General features: G+C 36.2%; 1 protein-coding gene across 2 annotated transcripts in view; it reads right to left on the bottom strand.

Moving 5' to 3' along the window:
* Positions 1–406: 406 nt before the first annotated feature.
* Positions 407–17,923, bottom strand: part of unc119a1 (unc-119 lipid binding chaperone a1) — a 21,821-nt gene continuing 4,304 nt past the window's right edge. Inside the window, exons 2-6 of one of the 2 annotated variants that reach the window (XM_087284253.1) lie at positions 8,215–8,328; positions 7,934–8,033; positions 3,957–4,129; positions 2,653–3,871; positions 407–2,223 (exon numbers count right to left, since the gene is read on the bottom strand). In XM_087284253.1, coding sequence (XP_087140379.1) covers positions 3,759–3,871; positions 3,957–4,129; positions 7,934–8,033; positions 8,215–8,328 — 500 coding nt within the window. In that variant the 3' untranslated portion in view covers positions 407–2,223; positions 2,653–3,758. Of the gene's footprint in view, positions 2,224–2,652; positions 3,872–3,956; positions 4,130–4,967; positions 5,925–6,434; positions 8,034–8,214; positions 8,329–17,923 lie in introns of those variants that run through there. The other variant, XM_087284254.1, reaches the window with a different exon arrangement.

Here is a 17,923-nt window from a genome sequence, read left to right as displayed (position 1 = left end):
AACTGATCAAAAGACGTATATTTTTATTTAAAATAAATGCTGGTTTTGAATAAAATAAAAAAGTGTTACAAATAGTAATTAAATCACCATATTCAAATCATTTCAGAAGGATCACGTGGCTCCCGAAGACTGGAGAAATGGCTGCTGAAAAAAATGTTGTTTATATAACAGGAATAATAATTGAATTAATAATTAACAATTACATTTTAAATTAAATTAAAACAAGAATCCTCCTCCCACACAAATCATTTTAGTTTTAATAAATGCAGCCTCTATGAGTAAAAGTGACCAAAAATCTTACTGATTCTCTACTTTTGTATGGTAGTGTGCAATACAAGCATCGTTTTTGCAATAATATCACTATGCAGGACTTTTATAAATAAAACAATGAATTAAATCAACAATATGATGATCTCAAGTACTCTTTTTTTTATTTTTCCTCTTTTTTTCAAATCACATGAAACAATTGACAACAAATTTTGACCACTATTTGCTATTAAAAATATTGTGACATTGTATATCAATATAAATAAGAGCATATTAATATAAATAACAGATTTACAATATCACTGCCCAAATTTTAAGCTTATAAGTGAAAAAAAAGAAGAAGGGAAACCAGGCCTTTTCATTGAGGCCAAAAGGAAGTGGGTGCAAAGTCAGGGCAAAACACACATTTCCTGACAATATCCTTTCCTTTAACACTACAATTCTTAAGACTCATTTTATGCATTCGAAAACCACTGTATGATTAGTTACAAATCAAACAGGGTAGTTTACAATCATTTGGCTCAGGGGTTTGAACAAATACATGAAAAAAGAGCATGCAGTTAAAGGTGCAGTATGTAGGATTGAACTAGAAAGTGGTTGAACTAAGTATTGCAGCTCAAATTTAAAGAGCCCCTATTATTGGTTTTTGAATATGACTTTTCATGCAGTGTGTAACACAGCTCTAATTGAAGTGAACTACTCATAGTAGTACAAATTAATTGTCGGCGTAACGAATCTTGCGTGACGTTGATACGGAACTCAAGTCCTACCCATTTGTTGCGCGTGCAGACCCAGGAAAATTTAAACCTCCGGCCACAAACACTGCAAAAAGAAAAAGAAGACAAACACTGTAGCAGATCCCAGTTGAATCATGTCACGAAGACACTGTGCTCTGAAGTGTGAGAGAAAGTTAAGAGTTATTTTCCCCACCTAAAGTTGAGGCTGTGAAGAGTCAGTGGTTCAAGTTTATTTTTGCAAAAATACCTCAGCATTATAGCCCCAGCCTTGTGCTGTGTTCCTGTCATTTTTCTGACAAGTGCTTCAGCAATCAACACGCTTACAATGAGGGATTCATCGGCCGTTGAAGAAAGGATTAAAAAAGACTATTGATGTATAAGACTTTGTCAGTACAGTACACAGTTCATGGATCAGTTTCTTCCTCCATTTTACAAGTGTAAGTAACTTAATTGCGATTAAAATGGTCACCTCTTTGTTTTCTCTAGCTCTCAAATTATGTTTTTAATTATGTTTTGTTACTTGTAACCTCTCCACGCGGCTTTTACTGTATCTAGTTAACTTTTCATATTGCATCTAAAGATACGTTGAAAACGTGAGGCGTGCTGCTTTGTTTACGGATTTAAATCCGTTTGTGAGCTCGTGATCCATTGCTGTTTGATATTGCTATGGCCACCGTCAGCTGTTCCTACATGTACGGCGGTCAAGTTTCAAAATAGTTCAACTTTTGCTACAGAGTGGATTAATGCTGAATGTGAGTCGCTGTTTATACTAATGGTTAAGAATAGAGCAATATGCTGGTGTATAACTGCATTGCCTTAATGCACGCCTGCATTGGGCTCACACATACACTCTGCACTCTGACTACTTCAAAATTATTGATAAGCTGTGGTGGGCATTTCTCTCTCACACTGAATGCAGTTAACCAATCAGAAACAGACTAGTTCATCGAACCAATCAGCGCAGATTAGCATTGTGCTAAGGATAGGTTTGGGAACAAATGAATCACTGAATGAATCATATGGGAGTCGCTGGGACAATTAGGTAAAATAAAATGCATATTAAGAGACAATAAAAGTGTTTTTTTTACCTTGCATGTATATCAGCCTGTTGTTGGAGACATCAAAACCAAAATATGATCTTTTATAATGCAAAATAGGGGCTCTTTAAAAGTGTTTTTTCACCAAGCCCCTCCTACTCTGATGACTCCATATTTGCGTTCTGTGAATGAACGTCGCCTCGTGGTTCCATCCCAAAGAGGGAAAAAATCACTTTCGCGAACGCTCACGCTCAATCTGCCCAGTTGGTGGAATGAACTCCCTAACTGCATCAGAACAGCAGAGTCACTCGCTATTTTCAAGAAACGACTAAAAACTCAACTATTTAGTCTCCACTTCACTTCCTAAGCTGCAATTGCCTCTTTGAATATCACACTAATTGTACAAAAAAAAAAAAAAAAAAAAAAAAAAAAAAAAAAAAAAACTACTAACACTTCCCTTCTTAGACTTTACAGACCTGAAACTTGCCTTTAGTACTTATTCATTGTTGCTCTTGGTTGTGTAAATTGCTTCCTTGTCCTCATTTGTAAGTCGCTTTGGATAAAAGCGTCTGCTAAATGACTAAATGTAAATGTATGTAAATGTAAAACGCAGGTTGACACGACATTAACAGGAGCAAGTTTATCTGATCGAGCCGTACAATGTAAATAGCTTGGTTAATGTTTACATTTGTCAAATTGATATTATCTGCTAGCCACCTCCTGTGGATTTTTATAACTCTTAATCTGTGTCTCATTTTGGAGGCTTTTTTAAGGCAGCCTTCAAGGCTGAAATGAAATACGCAGTATTTTACACAAAGGCAACCCGGGGTGCTTGAATATAATTGGTTAAACTGGCAGTGGGTGGAGTTAGACAGAGCAAAACAAAGCCAGAAGCTGCGTTCCAAATGGCACAGTATGCTCTATGTAGCCTACTTATGCACTTACACACTCAACAGCATAGTATATGAATGTATTGTGGTCCCAAATAGAACACTAATGGAGCGGCCGTTGAGTGTGTGAAGTGTCCAACATTCCACACTTCATATACGGTTTGAATAAGTGCATCATCAGGGTATTTAAAGTGCACATTATTTTTTAGAGATTTCAGTGTGAATGCACTATTTACATTATATATACTACAAAATGGCGCAGAATAGTGCATAAGTATGCGATTTGGGACGCACCTAGATATTCCTACACAGATTTTCCACGGAGAATAACTGACTTTAGTGTTATTTTTCAGATAAACAAGTATGTTCACCTAGCATTTTTTTTTAAATATCTGTAAACATACTTTCAAAAATGTACATACAGCACCTTTAATGCACAGACACACTCACATACTCCAAAAGAGACACAATTGTCACATACTCTACATGATTGTAATGGGGAAAAAAAGCAGGCCCTTTTTGAAAGTATTGTTTCCTCTGCCTCACACATACACAAAAATCCTGAGTTTGCACTCTTAAAAATAAAGGTTCTGTACTGGCATCTATGGTTCCACGAAGAACTTTATTATCTAAAGAACATTTCCATCATTCTTTATGGACAACAGTTGCTAAGTAAAGAGCTGTTCACTAATTCTACTATTGATAAAACACATCTTTGGAACCTTTATTTTGAAGAGCATTGGGTGTTGAATAAGTGCCACTTCCAGTAGATGTTTCTGTGCCAGTCCACAGCAAATCATTGCAGATTTCATGATGTCATATATCCCCTACGGTCCTCCATTGTAAGAATAATCGGCCTTATTGTGCATTACAAGCTTGTTGTCCACAAAATAAAAGCTGTCGGATTGTGTCTCATAGGGGTGAAGAATCATTTCACGCACTGTGGGGAAAAAAAAAAACACATTTGTACATCAACACATCAGCATAATAAGATTCTGAGTTGCTAATAAATGTCTGCGACGTACTTATGTCTTCAGACAGCGGTGGGAACTCGTAGATGTGTTCGCAGGTGTTCTTGCTGCTCGGGATGCAGAAACCAAACTCAAAGTCGAAGCTCTTTAGCAACTGCCCACGGAAATAATGCCTCTCGATCATGCGGAAGTTGTTGATGGGAGAATCGCCTACGGTGAACTCGACCCTGTGGAGGAGGCATGGGACATTTTTCAGCAGATTCTCATATGTTCAGGATAAGACACATAACATGCATTTCTTGTGAGGTCTTGGTAGTCTCTTCTGATCATAAAGGGTTTAAACTATGCAGCTCTGCACAGTTTAGTTTCAACTACGGCTGTGCGATGAATTAAAATTGAATCGCAATCACGATTTTAAATGTTGCGATGAGCAAGAGGCTGTGATATGAAAAAATATATTATTTAACTTCCCCCACCCAGAACAAATGTGTGAACTTCGTCTGACTAGCCAATTAAGTAAGCACACTTTTGTACTGCCCAATAAGAAATCCTAACTATGCGAAACACCCACAATAACAAATAAATAAACAGCAAAGCGCAGACAAGTGGGATGATGGCATCTGCCACTTCAGAAGCAATTATAGACTAATTAAAATAAAAGAAATCAACGCTAAAATTGGAATGACTTGGTATCAAAGTCCCAGATCCCCTTTGTCATCTTAGTATTCTTATTCTTTACTGTCATCTTCTTGGCCTTTTGGTCTTAGTTGTCATCTTTGTTTTCATCTTTGTCTTGGTTGTCATATTCTTTGTCTGGTCTTAGTCCTTGTCTTTTTTCTCTTTATCTGGTCTTAGTCTTTATATTTGTCACCATCTTCTTTGTCCTCATCTATATCTTCTTCATCATCTTCTTGTCTTGGTCTTAGTCTTCATCTTCCTTACCATCTTGGGTTTGGACTTCTCGTCATCTTTTTTGTCTTGGTCTTATTCTTCATCTACATTTGCTTATCTTCTTCTTGGGCTTGGTCTTTTCGTCATCTTTTTTGTCTTGTTTTCTTTGTCTTTATCATCCTCTCCTTCGTCTTGGTCTTCTTTGTCATCCTCTTCATTTTCTTTGCCTTTATCTTTTGAGTCCTCTTCTTTGTCTTTATCATGCTCTTCTTTGTGGTCTTCTTGGTCTTTGTCGTCAACTCCTTTGTCTTTGTCATCCTCTTCTTCGTCTTCTTGGCCTTTCTCATCATCTTGGTCTTCTGCATCTGTCAGAGTCGGGGATAGAACCCGGGTCTCTGGTGTGAGAGGTGAGTCACATTACCACTGAGCTACTGGGAGTTGATGAACCTGATCAACAAAAGGCAACTTGCTTCCTTGTGGATATTCATTCATAACAGAAAAATCTTCAATAAGAGATGAAGTTAGGTAAGGCCAAAACAGAGAGTCTTCCAATAAGCAACAGCAAAGTACAATTTCAGAGATGTTTGCTAATATAAGTTAATATCTTTTAAGTGCTTTTTTTTAATTAACACTCAGTGCATTTTAGTAAGAAGCTACATTCCAGATTATTGAGCTAACCGTACAGCTGCAGGCGCCACTGCATACGTACACAAATGAGTCAGACCAGAAACACAAGCTTGTGCAACAAGTTTCACAGTTCGCTGCATTGGAAAGTTCAAGCTTGGTGAACTCTGACCTGTGAAATTGCATCACTTGACTGCGCGAGACCAATCAGGGATTAAAACATGACCTCTCTAGACTGAAATTAAAAACATGGACCAATCGCTCCCTTTTTTAAATATCTAATCATCTTGTTTAATTTCGCAGCGCTATACTACAGAACTTCACACGCACAAACTAACGGTTTAACTTATTTGTTTAAAACTGCAGCAGAAACAGTATTATTTTGAAATAATAAAAGTTTTTCATATATTTTTTATATATTTTAAGATGTAATTTAATCTTGTGTTGGCAAAACTACATTTACAGTATCATGATCCCATTATACCTTATTGATATTATTGTTGCAAGCTGTTGTGCTGCTTAATGTTTTTATGGAAACTATAAAACATTTTTTTTCCTAAACTTTCCTTACTTTGAGAAATATAAAGTCAAAATTCAAACTAAATCATGCATTCGAAATACAAAGTTTGATTCTTCTGGAATTAAACTAATAGGGCAGTGTTGGGAAATTTACAGCCTCTAGTATTACAATGAAAAACATTATATAATGATTAAATTATTAAGAATGAACTCCAACCAGTATTTAAAATTTTATGTCACACCAATACATGACTTTAAAGGGTTTGAAAACGTTTTGAATAACTTGTGAAAATAAAATGTTTTTATTGGCCTTTATTAAGTTGATAGGATAGTATTTCAGACAGGAAGCAAAATGGGAGAGAGAGAGGATAGGAACAGGAAATGTCCTCAAGCCGGGATTTGAACTCAGGACACCCTGAAGTGCTACTGCACCATATGTCAGCGTGCTAACCACTATGCTATTGCGCCAACATAAAATGTGTTTAAAATAAAATAGGCAAAAAATAATGTTTCATCACCCTTCAGCATAACATATTAATGTGAAGATAAAAAGACATATTTAATCTGATCTGTTCTTACTAAAATACATAAAACATCAAATTTTATTATATTACAAATGATAAAAAAAACAACAAAAAAGAACAGCAGCGAAATAAGAAATAAGATTCTGCAAATTATAATATGTTTAATAATCATAATCAAAAAATAAACATGACCCATTCTAAATGTAAGGGGATAAACAAACACATTTTTATCAACTATGTTAGGAGTACCTTTACTACGAGCAATACAATGCTTGTGTTTTGCGCTGCTGCCTCTACTATCATAGCTTCAAAGTTTTTATCTCTTAACCCAGTGGTTCTCAAACTGTGGTACGTGTACCACTAGTGGTATGCAGTCTTCCTTCTAGTGCAGGGGTCACCAATCTCGGTCCTTGAGGGCCGGTGTCCCAGCAGGGTTTAGCTCCAACTTGCCTCAACACACCTGCCTGGATGTTTCAAGTATACCTAGTAAGACCTTGATTAGCTTGTTCAGGTGTGTTTGATTAGAGTTGGAGCTAAAATCTGCAGGACACCGGCCCTCCAGGAACAAGTTTGGTGACCACTGTTCAAGTGGTACGCGGAGGAAGGAAATATGTCATGTACATGCTACACACATTTCAAAATTTACCAAAAATGCTGTATATAATATGCCATATATGACATATAGCCTATATTTCTGAGGTAATCGGCCATGTTTTTTTAACTGTGCTGCTTTACTGGGCCTACTTCGCTACTGTATTTCAATACTGCTCATTTTGGTGGTACTTGGAGAGACAATTTTTTTCTGAGGTGGTACTTAATGAAAAAAGTTTGAGAACCACTGCCTTAACCTATTTATAAGTTTAAGCCAAACAGATTTAAGAATGAATTCAGACTAAAGGTGCGTCCTAAATCGCATACTTATGTACTATTCTACTTCATTTTTGTAGTATAAATAGTGTAAGTAGTGCGTTCACACTGAAATCTCTAAAAATAATAAGTGCACTTTAAATACCTGCATGATGCACTAACTCAACCGTTCAAAAGGAGTGTGGAATGTTGGACATTTCACACACTCAACCGCCACTGATTTGCTCACGTAGTCTAGTGGAAGGGGTGGAGCTATCAGGCGCTCATGTTGAATTACATTATTTATTTTGGATTATGAAAGCTAAATTCTCCTATAAGAGTGATTATACCGTCTCCCTATGGTGAATGTGGTTAGACTTATGACAGGAATTATGTGGTAGTTTATTCTTTCATTTCGCTAATTCGGCAACCATCAAACATCATCAGGGAAACGGTTTGAACTTCCGCTTAGTAAAAAAAAAAAAAAAAATGTTCAATTTGAAACGACACTACATTCATATGCCATGCTGTTGAGGATGTAAGTGTATAAATACATAGTGCAGAAGTGGATAGTGTGCCATTTGGGATGCAGCTTAAGTTTAGGTTACTGCCACTGATTTGACTTACGTGGCTCCAACCTGCCGCAGTCTGAGGAAGGCCGGGGTGAACTGGTAACGCACAAATCTTCCAGCGTTCTGCTCAAAGTCCATTCTGTCCTCCCCAGTCTCTGTGAATCACAAAGGGGACTGCATTACCCAATGAGCCTTTGAAGGGCTCTTGTGTAGCACACTGCATCTAAATGGAAATCAGGGCTTTATTTGGGGAAAAAAAAAAAATCAAGACGGGTCTTGCATTTAAATGTGCAGTCTGTGTAGGTGGAGCGAGGAAGTGGATTCGAGAGGTCTTACCAGAGGTTGGTGGTTTGGTGATCTCAAAGAGAACCGTGCCGGTCTCCATGTCTCGGATTTTAAACCTAGTGAAGTCGATCTTGTGGACGTTCTGCTCTGGACCGCAGAGGTAATCTATGGAAACAAAACCAGATTGTGACTTGGTCATGAAAATGTTGTCATTATTTATTCTTTTTCAGACTAATGTCATACAATCTTTGTTCATATTCCCTCCTTCACAAGACAATACACCCAAACATTTGTAAAGAAAATTTATAAAATGAATCAATCAGTTTAACTCAAGTCTTCAGAGTAGGCATTCACATTGCCTTAGAGTAGAAGCCTAAGAGCATATTCAACCAAGTACATCTTGTTATTATTAATAAATCAACAGAAATACTGTTCAGACTGTTCAACAGTGTCTGTCTGACTGTAAAAGTCTTTTCTTAACAGTTTTTCTAAACAGAATCAATCTCTACCGGCACAGAATGAATGGAGGAGGTGGTGTATGGTCATCATCAGTGTCATTTCCATACAGCTTCATAGAGAACAGAAATAGCTTGTTTTGTGCCTGCAGTTTATATCACACAAGGTTAACGCTCTCAGCATTGCTGCTCAGCCCTCAGGCAGGTCTCTGATAGCCCACTTGATGTATGTTGTTAGTTTTATGCTGTGAAACGTTGCTATAAGTCTCACATCCACCTTAATGTTCCATTCATACTTCATAACCTTTCGGATGTCGATGTGATGAAGGTTTTCAAAAAAGGGTCTGGGTCATTCTGAACTCCAGATATACAGTATCGGAATCTTGCTTCACAATGCTCTTCTTTTATCTGAATGTGACATGCTAGGTATTCATACATTGATGTTTTGCAAGCCTTAAACCTGGGTTATCATTGAAAATTTGCAGATTGAACAATGCAACACACAACCTAATGGCTCTAACTTTGCATACTTAAATCATCAAATTTAATGTTAATTAAAAGTTACACTTTAAAGTTTTTGTAGGTACTGGAATATGATTTGTGGTACATTCACAAGTAAACATTTGTCTTATCTTACCGGTTCCTTATAACACAGAATGTTATATAAGAAAATGTGTCTGTTGCATATGAGGTATGAGTGTGTTTCCTACAACTTTCAAACTGCTATCTTTTTTTCCTGAATTAAAAACACACCATCACCGGCCACTTTATTAGGTACACCTGTCCAACTGCTCGTTAGCACAAAATTATAATCAGCCAATGACATGGCAGCAACTCTGCATTTAGGAATTTAGACATGGTTAAGACAATCGGCTGAAGTATAAACTGAGCATAGAATGGCAAATAGTGATTTAAGTGACTTTAAATGTGGCATGGTTGTTGGTGACATATGGGCTGGTCTGAGTATTTCAGAAACTGCTGACCTACTAGGATTTTTTACACACAATCATCTTTTGGGTTACAGAGAAAGGTCTGAAAAAGAGAAAATATCCAGTGAGCAGCAGTTCTGTGAGCGCAAATGCCTTGTTGATGCCAGAGGTCAGAGGAGAACAGCCAGATTGGTTTGAGCTGATAGAAAGGCAACAGTAACTCAATGAACCACTCCGTGGTATGCAGGAGAGCATCTCTGAACAAACAACACGTCGAACCTTAAGGCGGATGGGCTACAGCAGCAGAAGACCATACTAGGTGCTAATAAGGCTACAATTGGTACATGTTCACCAAAATTGGACGATTGAAGATTTTAAAACGTTGCTTGGTCTGATAAGTCTTGATTTCTGCTACGACACTCGGAGGGTAGAGTCAGAATTTGGCCACAGCCTACCTAAGTATTGTTGCGGACCATGTCCATCCCTTTATTACTACAGTGTATCCATCTTGTCATAAAGCGTGAACTATCTCAGCCTGGTTTCTTGAACATGACAATGAGTTCACTGTACTCAAATGGCCTCCACTGTCACCAGATGTCAATCTAAATGAGCATCTTTGGGATGTGGTGGAACGGGAGATTAGCATGGATGTGCAGCCAACAAATCTGCAGCAACTGTGTGATGTTATCATGTCAATATGGACAAAAATCTTTGAGGAATATTTCCAGTATCTTGTTGAATCTATGCCACAAAGGATTAAGGCAATTCTGAAGGCAAAAGGGGGTCCAACCTGGTACTAGTAAGGTGTACCTAATAAAGTGGTGAGTGAATATTGTTCTTAATGATTTTGTGTTTCCCCTTAAATGCTGATGTGAATGTATGAGAAACCTGACATTGCACTTGTTACTCATGTGATATTGCAAAACTAGATACTAAACTTTTATTTAACATTAACATTATTTAACATTATTTATTTTTTAACATTAAGTGACACAAGTGTCAGGTGCATTAGTTGCATTAAAAAATGTCCCACTTTATAAAAATAAACATTAATAACGTTAAACTGCCAGCTCCTAATTTTAAGTCATCTTTGGTTCACAGTTTGCACAATATAGTTTCATTGTGACTTAGTTGCCCAAATCATTTTTGTGTAAGAAATATAAAAAAATTGGCCAAGTCCACTTCCCCTCATGCTAGACTCCCAGAGGAGGCATATGAGGTGCGAGGAGCAGCTGTGTCAGCCCTCTTCTGCCTGGATGGATTATACTTAAGAAGCTTACATTGTTCACCATCACATGGCACAGATTGGGAGATGCTAAGGGGATTTAGGGCAAATCTAACTTTTGAGAGGTCCGTCTCTGCTAGGATGAGCTAAACATTACACCTGAGTTTATTACTTTCCTCAGATGGGACAGCAGACCACAACCTTATTGCCCTACAGGGCAGATGTCCCTGTTAGAAGCTTCCTGTTAGTTAACAGATGGGCAACACTGGCTTTAGCCACTTAAGATATGCCTATTTATAACTCATCTGCTGAGTACATGTGCCAGGGAGAAAAAAAGGAGGCAAAACGCAAACATCTGCCTGTGTTTTAAGAGTGGGAGAATTTATGCTATTTTTAATGATGCTAATTTTGTTTTGGAGGTCTACTAAAACAGGTGAACATCTATCTTACTTTCAAAAAACAATATTTTGTTATGATATATACAGTTAAAGTCAGAATGTCCCTCAATTTCTGTTTAACAGAAAGGAGATTTATTTCAACACATTTCTAAACAAAAGTTTCAATAACTAATTTCTAATAGCTGAATTCTTTTATCTCCACCATGATGACAGTAAATAATATTTTACTAGATATTTTTCAAGATTCTAGTAGTCAGCTTAAAGTGCAATTTAAAGGCTAAACTAGATTAATTATGCAACAGGTTTTCTGCAGGTTTCTCCAAGTTATATTTACTGTAAGACTTTTTAAGACATTTTTAAGACCATTGTGAAAGCAGACTTAAACAGGATTAAATGCTATGAATGTTTTTTCGGATATTCCAGTTAGAACAGATTTTCACTAGCCCTATCAAAAATGATTAAAATTGAATACATTTATTAATAATACAATAATTACAATAATTTTGTTTGAATATTTTTTAAATTAATTTTCAAATATATTCATTCACAAACTCTACAACCCTTACCAAGAATAAAACAAAACATAGCCGTCAATTACTTCAGTCTACAATAATAATAATTTAATAATAAAAATTATAGGTTAGTATCCTCAGCAGTAAATAAATGAAGAACCTTTAAGCTAATGTTACTATCTGTGATGTAAAGTAATTAAATGCTTTTTTTTTTAAAGATAAAGTTTTATTGAGATGGTCTGCTGGAGATTGTATGGATGTTAATGTCCAAACTTGTTAGCTCTACATGAACAATGAAAAATTAAGTCCTGATGAAAAAAGATTTAAGACCTACAACACAACATTTCAGTAGATTTAAGATTTTTAAGGCCTAAAATTTAGCTTTTGAGATTTAAAACATTTAAAGACTTTTTAAGACCCTGCAGACACTCTGTGCAAGTTAGGGTAATTAGACAAGTAATTGAATAACAGTGGTTTGTTTTGTAGACAATCGAGAAAAAGAAATGCTTAAAGGGACTAAAAATATTGAACTTAAATGGTTTTAAAAAATATACTGCTTTTATTCTAGCCAAAATAAAACAAATAAGACTTTTTCCACAAGAAAAAAAAATATTATAGGAAATACTGTGAAAAACTCCTTGCTCTGTTAAACATCATTCGAGAAATATTTGAAAAAAAAAAAAAAAAAAAAAAAACAACACAGGAGGGCTAATCATTTTTACTTCAACTGTATATTGCAGCATCACCTCTGTTCTCACAGTGCTCAAGGATCCGCTCATTCTGAGAGTCTGCTCTGCTCTGATTGGTCAGATAAGGCAGTCTGTTGTGACAGTTTAAAGAATTGCAGCTACTCAGCGCTTGTGTACAGATACAAACAGTAACAATGGCGTTGGTTTAACCTCATCAATTAGAGACTCAGCCCTCATCAATTGGAAATGCTTGTCGTCCATGTTTACATTTGCAGCACAGCAACACAGTGTCTTTTTAACATGTCGACAACATAAACCAAACTCTTTCAGAATTCAGATATACAGTTGAATTTAGAATTATTAGCCCCCCTGGTTATTTTTCCCCCCCATTTCTGTATTGCAGAGAGAAGATTTTCTTTAACACATTTCTAAACATAATAGTGTGAAACCATTATGATAATTTCATAAGTCTGAAAAATCGTTTCAGTCCTCAAAACTCTCATAAATCACATATTCATTGGTCAAAATGACAGGCATAAAGCATAAATCAATATGAACGTGTCCTGCGGTTATTGACACATTCACACTGAGTAAAACACTGAAACTTCAAAACACAATGCAATTACTTAACACGTATCCCTTCTTTCAATACCACACAATTGCACCTTATGAACTGGAACACAGAGGGACAATCTAAAGGCAACAACGCTTTGTGTAAATGCCAGAAAACAAAGAGTCATAAATGAGAGGTGAAGAAAGGGTACATGTGAACAGTAACAGTAAACAAACACAACAGCGTGTAGAATAAGTAAATACTGAAAAATAAATAAATAAAAGAATAAATGCATTAGTGTAAATATTAAATAACATCATAATTAAATTTATAATGTAATATATTATAATATAATATAACATTATTTAACATAACACAACATAATATAACACAACATAATATAACAAAACATAATATAACTTAACATAAAAGGCGAGACAGAGGCGCAGTAGTGCTGTCGCCTCACAGCAAGAAGGTTGCTGGGTCGCTGGTTCGAACCTCAGCTCAGTTGACGTTTCTGTGTGGAGTTTGCATGTTCTCCCTGCCTTCGCGTGGGTTTCCTCTAGGTGCTCCGGTTTACCCCACAGTCCAAAGACATGTGGTACAGGTGAATTGGGTAGGCTAAATTGTCCGTAGTGTGTGGGCACACGCTGCGTAAAAACTTGCTGGATAAGTTGGTGGTTCATTACGCTGTGGCGACCCCGGATTAATAAAGGGACTAAGCCGACAAGAAAATGAATGAATGAATGAACTTAATATAAAAATATAACATAACATAACATAACATAAATCATTCGTTCATTCATTCATTTTTTCCCGTCTTAGTCCCTTTATTAATCAGGGTTCGACACAGCAGAATGAACCGCCAACTTATCCAGCACATGTTTATCCAGCACAATCACCTCAAAGAAAGAAAGTCGCTGGTTTTAGCCTCGGCATGTTCTCCTTGTCTTGGCGTGAATTGGGTAAATTAGGTGAATTGGGTAAGCTGAATTGTTTGTAGTGTATGGGTGTTTCCCAGTGATGGGTGGCAGCTGGAAGGGCATCCGCTGCATAAAACATATGCTGTATGTTGCATATAAGTTGGCGATTCATTCCGCTGTGGCGATCCCTGATTAACAAAGGCACCAAGCCGAAAAATATAATATAATATAATATAATATAATATAATATAATATAATATAATATAATATAATATAATATAATATAATATTAATCATTTTCTTGTCGGCTTAGTCCCTTTATTAATCCGGGGTCGCCACAGCGGAATGAACTGCCAACTTATCCAGCAAGTTTTTACACAGCGGATGCCCTTCAAGCCGCAACCCATCTCTGGGAAACATCCACACACACATTCACACACACTCATACACTACGGACAATTTTGCCTACCCAATTCACCTGTACCGCATGTCTTTGGACTGTGGGGGAAACCAGAGCACCCGGAGGAAACCCACGCAAAGGCAGGTAGAACATGCAAACTCCACACAGAAACGCCAACTGAGCCGAGGTTCGAATCAGCGACCTTCTTGCTGTGAAGCAACAGCACTACCTACTGCGCCACTGCCTTGCCCCTATAATATAATATAATATAATATAATATAATATAATATAATATAATATAATATAATACTTTTATCTATTTTCCATAACAAAATTGTCATAATTGTAACCCAATTAAAACGATATATATAACACAACAGAACATAATAGAAGATAATGTATTAACTCGGTTTCATAAGCCCATTTTCATGGTAGAAGCCTTATAAATATAGTCAAATAAAAAGACTATTATCTATTCAATTATCTATTAACTAGTTCTCCCCATTTGCAGACATCATTGTAAAGCTTGTCAAATGCTTATAATCCAGTGTAACAACAACAACAACAACAACATCATGCTTATTTATCTGCATACTGCTGATTATTAATAGCAACCTGTACATATATTCATATATTGTAACATATACACTTGTAATCATGTTCATCTATCCCTGTACATATATTCATATATTGTAACATATACACTTGTAATCATGTTTATTTATCTGCACACTACTGATTATTAATAGCAACCTGCACATATATTCATATATTGTAAATCTGCTCATAGCTTATCCAACCTGTATATAATGTTGATAGTACATCCATCTGTAAATATCACCATAGTTTTTCTATAACTGCACTTTATAACTTATTCCTGTATCCTGCACTTGCTGCTATTGCACTCCTGGTTAGTTATAAACTGCATTTCGTTGCATTGTACTTGTACATGTGTAATGACAATAAAGTTGAATCTAATCTAATCTAATCAACAACAACATCAACAACAACAACAACAACAAAACAACAACAACAACAACAACAACAACAACAACAACAAAATCAACGACAACAACCATTATAAAATAATAAAACAATAAAATAACAATAAAAATCTAATATAATGCTGTTATATAGTTTTATAAGCCCATTTCCCTAGAGATGGCTTTTGCTTGTGTAACCCAAACAAAGCCATTTCAACCGTCTGATGCAAAATCAAGTATGTGCAATTCATTATCAAGACAGAAATGTAGTAATCAGTGCTTTGTGACAGTCAAATGTCAGTGTAGCTTTCCAAATCACCAAGGAGCAGCGCTTCACTGCTTCCCATGCTGTCACCTAGCAACATATTCTTCTGATAGCAATCCAAGATAACTACCACCTGTTATTTTAAGGTAAACAAAAGGAAATGCTTGCTGGATATTTCAAAAACAGATTATGATTGATCCGGCATCCATTAACCACACGGGTTCATTTAGATTCATGAGGCATAATGTGCATATCTAAACATCATAATTCATCCTTTATGAAATAATGTTTACAAACACTCTAAGCTAAGCGAAGCACCAAATTCAGGAGTTAATCCAGAGATTATAGGAGGATATCATGTAAACATTTGCTAAAAAAGGCAGTACACTTGCATAATACGATTGAAGTGGTATACTTATACTATGTTTATCGCTTCAATTATGTAATATCACTGAAAAAATTATTTAAAGATGATTCATTAGATTTACTAACATTTTAAGGTTGAGTGGTGGTAAACAATTTATTTGTACTAAATTTAAACAAAGTTGAACAGCACTAAATTTATTTGTTTGTTTAGTCCAACCCATATAATTGCAATTCCATGTCAACCTTTCCATTAAAAAAAATTTAATTTCCACCTAAATAATAATGAAACCCTTTCAAATTTTTTTGTATAGACTTGTATTTTACAGTACTGTAAAAATACTCAAAAATGTCTTTGTCAATGTTTTCAAACAATTACATTTGATTTACCAAACTCACACAATGGCACTTCTGTCAAATCCATAACTAGCTCCCACCTATCTCTGCAACATGCTTGTCCCTTACACTCCAACTCGTTCATCACAGTACGCTGACTCTGGCCTTCTCGCTGTCCCTCAGTACCGCCTCTCTTCAATGGGGGGCAGATCATTTAGTGTTATTGCACCCAAACTCTGAACCTCTCTACCACGCTCACTCCGCTCTGCTAATAATATCTCTGAATTCAAATCCTTACTTAAGACTCACTTATTTTCTGAATGCTTCGCTTCTGATCTGCCAAACTGACAACTTTATCTGATCCACCTCCACTCTGCTCATTGTCTCCTAGGTCTTGTTTGTGTAATTCTAGTTTGTTATATTTGACTTTATGTATGTTTGTTTATCTTTTTGTCTCATTCCTTGTAAAATGTCCTTGAGCTCTGGAAATGTGCTATATAAATAAAAATTATTATTATTATTAACCCAGGCTCATTCTGAAAACACAAATCCACTAGAGGCCGCTGTGTATGCGCGAGACCTCAAATTTCTCTCGCGAGTGACATTTGCGCCTGCTGTTCTCGCGTAATCCATCAGAAGCTGCTGTTGACTGACTGTTTGACTGACCCACACTCCTCATTCCCTAAACCCTACCAATAGTATTTTAACAAGCACTGATTGACCCGCCCACCCACTTTCCTAAACCCATCTGACATTTTTAAAAAGCCATTCAGAATCCGTTCTTCACCGAACTCAAACCCCATCGTCGTGGTCATCTCCTCTCTGCTTCTCAAGACCGCCGACAAACATGGCAAGCTAAATGGACTACTGACAGTGGGAAAGGCGTCCATAAGGAGGTAAGCGGTCAGCTGGTAAGCTCAAAAAGGTATGGCGTCATACCGCCCCATAGTGTTCGTTTTAAAAACTAAATGCAGCCATACGTACTTCTGGCTACATAATTCGTGATCTCCAGAAACGTATATAGGGTTACGTTCTCAGGATGCGCCTATGTTGCATAAAATAGAGGTGTCACATCCATAACAAAGCTTTTTCCTTATAAATACAAAAATGAAAAATAAAATAAAATCAATCATTTTTGTTCAATAGTGAGCTGACTCTTATCCTTCTGATGATCACTATTTCTTTTGGTTTGTGCAGTTTAATTCACAGAATTTCTACAAAGCATATTGTTTACTGTAAACTCGCTAACTTTTTAGTCACATTCATAACCCATGTGTATTTCCCTCAGTTAAAATATGAAAAATGTTTACAGATGGATATTTTTCTGATCCCCTAACTCTGTGGTTAGTTGTATTGGAAAATATAACCAGAAGTTTTAATATAATTTTTACATTACATTTACATTTATTCTTACTTTATGAATTAATGTTTATAATTTTTGCTGCAAATGTCACATCCATAACGCTGGAATTGATTATAAATATTTTTTTTTCTTGTTTATGACTAGGGCTGTGCGATTAATCCAATTCGAATTACAATCGCGATTTAAAACATTGCGATTAGCTGCGATATGAAATATATTATTTAACTTCCCCCACCCAGAGCATACAAGTGACTGCCGTCTGTGTGTGACAGTCTTACTAGCCAATTGAGTGAGCCCACTTTTGTTCTGCCCAATCAGAATCGCTACCAAACAATGCGGAACATCCACAATAAAAACAAACAGGAA

Source organism: Danio rerio, chromosome 15 (assembly GCF_052040795.2).
Source record: "Danio rerio strain M-AB ecotype USA chromosome 15, GRCz13ab, whole genome shotgun sequence".
Lineage (NCBI taxonomy): Eukaryota > Metazoa > Chordata > Actinopteri > Cypriniformes > Danionidae > Danio > Danio rerio.
The sequence above is the reverse complement of the archived record's forward strand: the minus strand, read 5'-3'. Positions and strand labels throughout refer to the sequence as shown.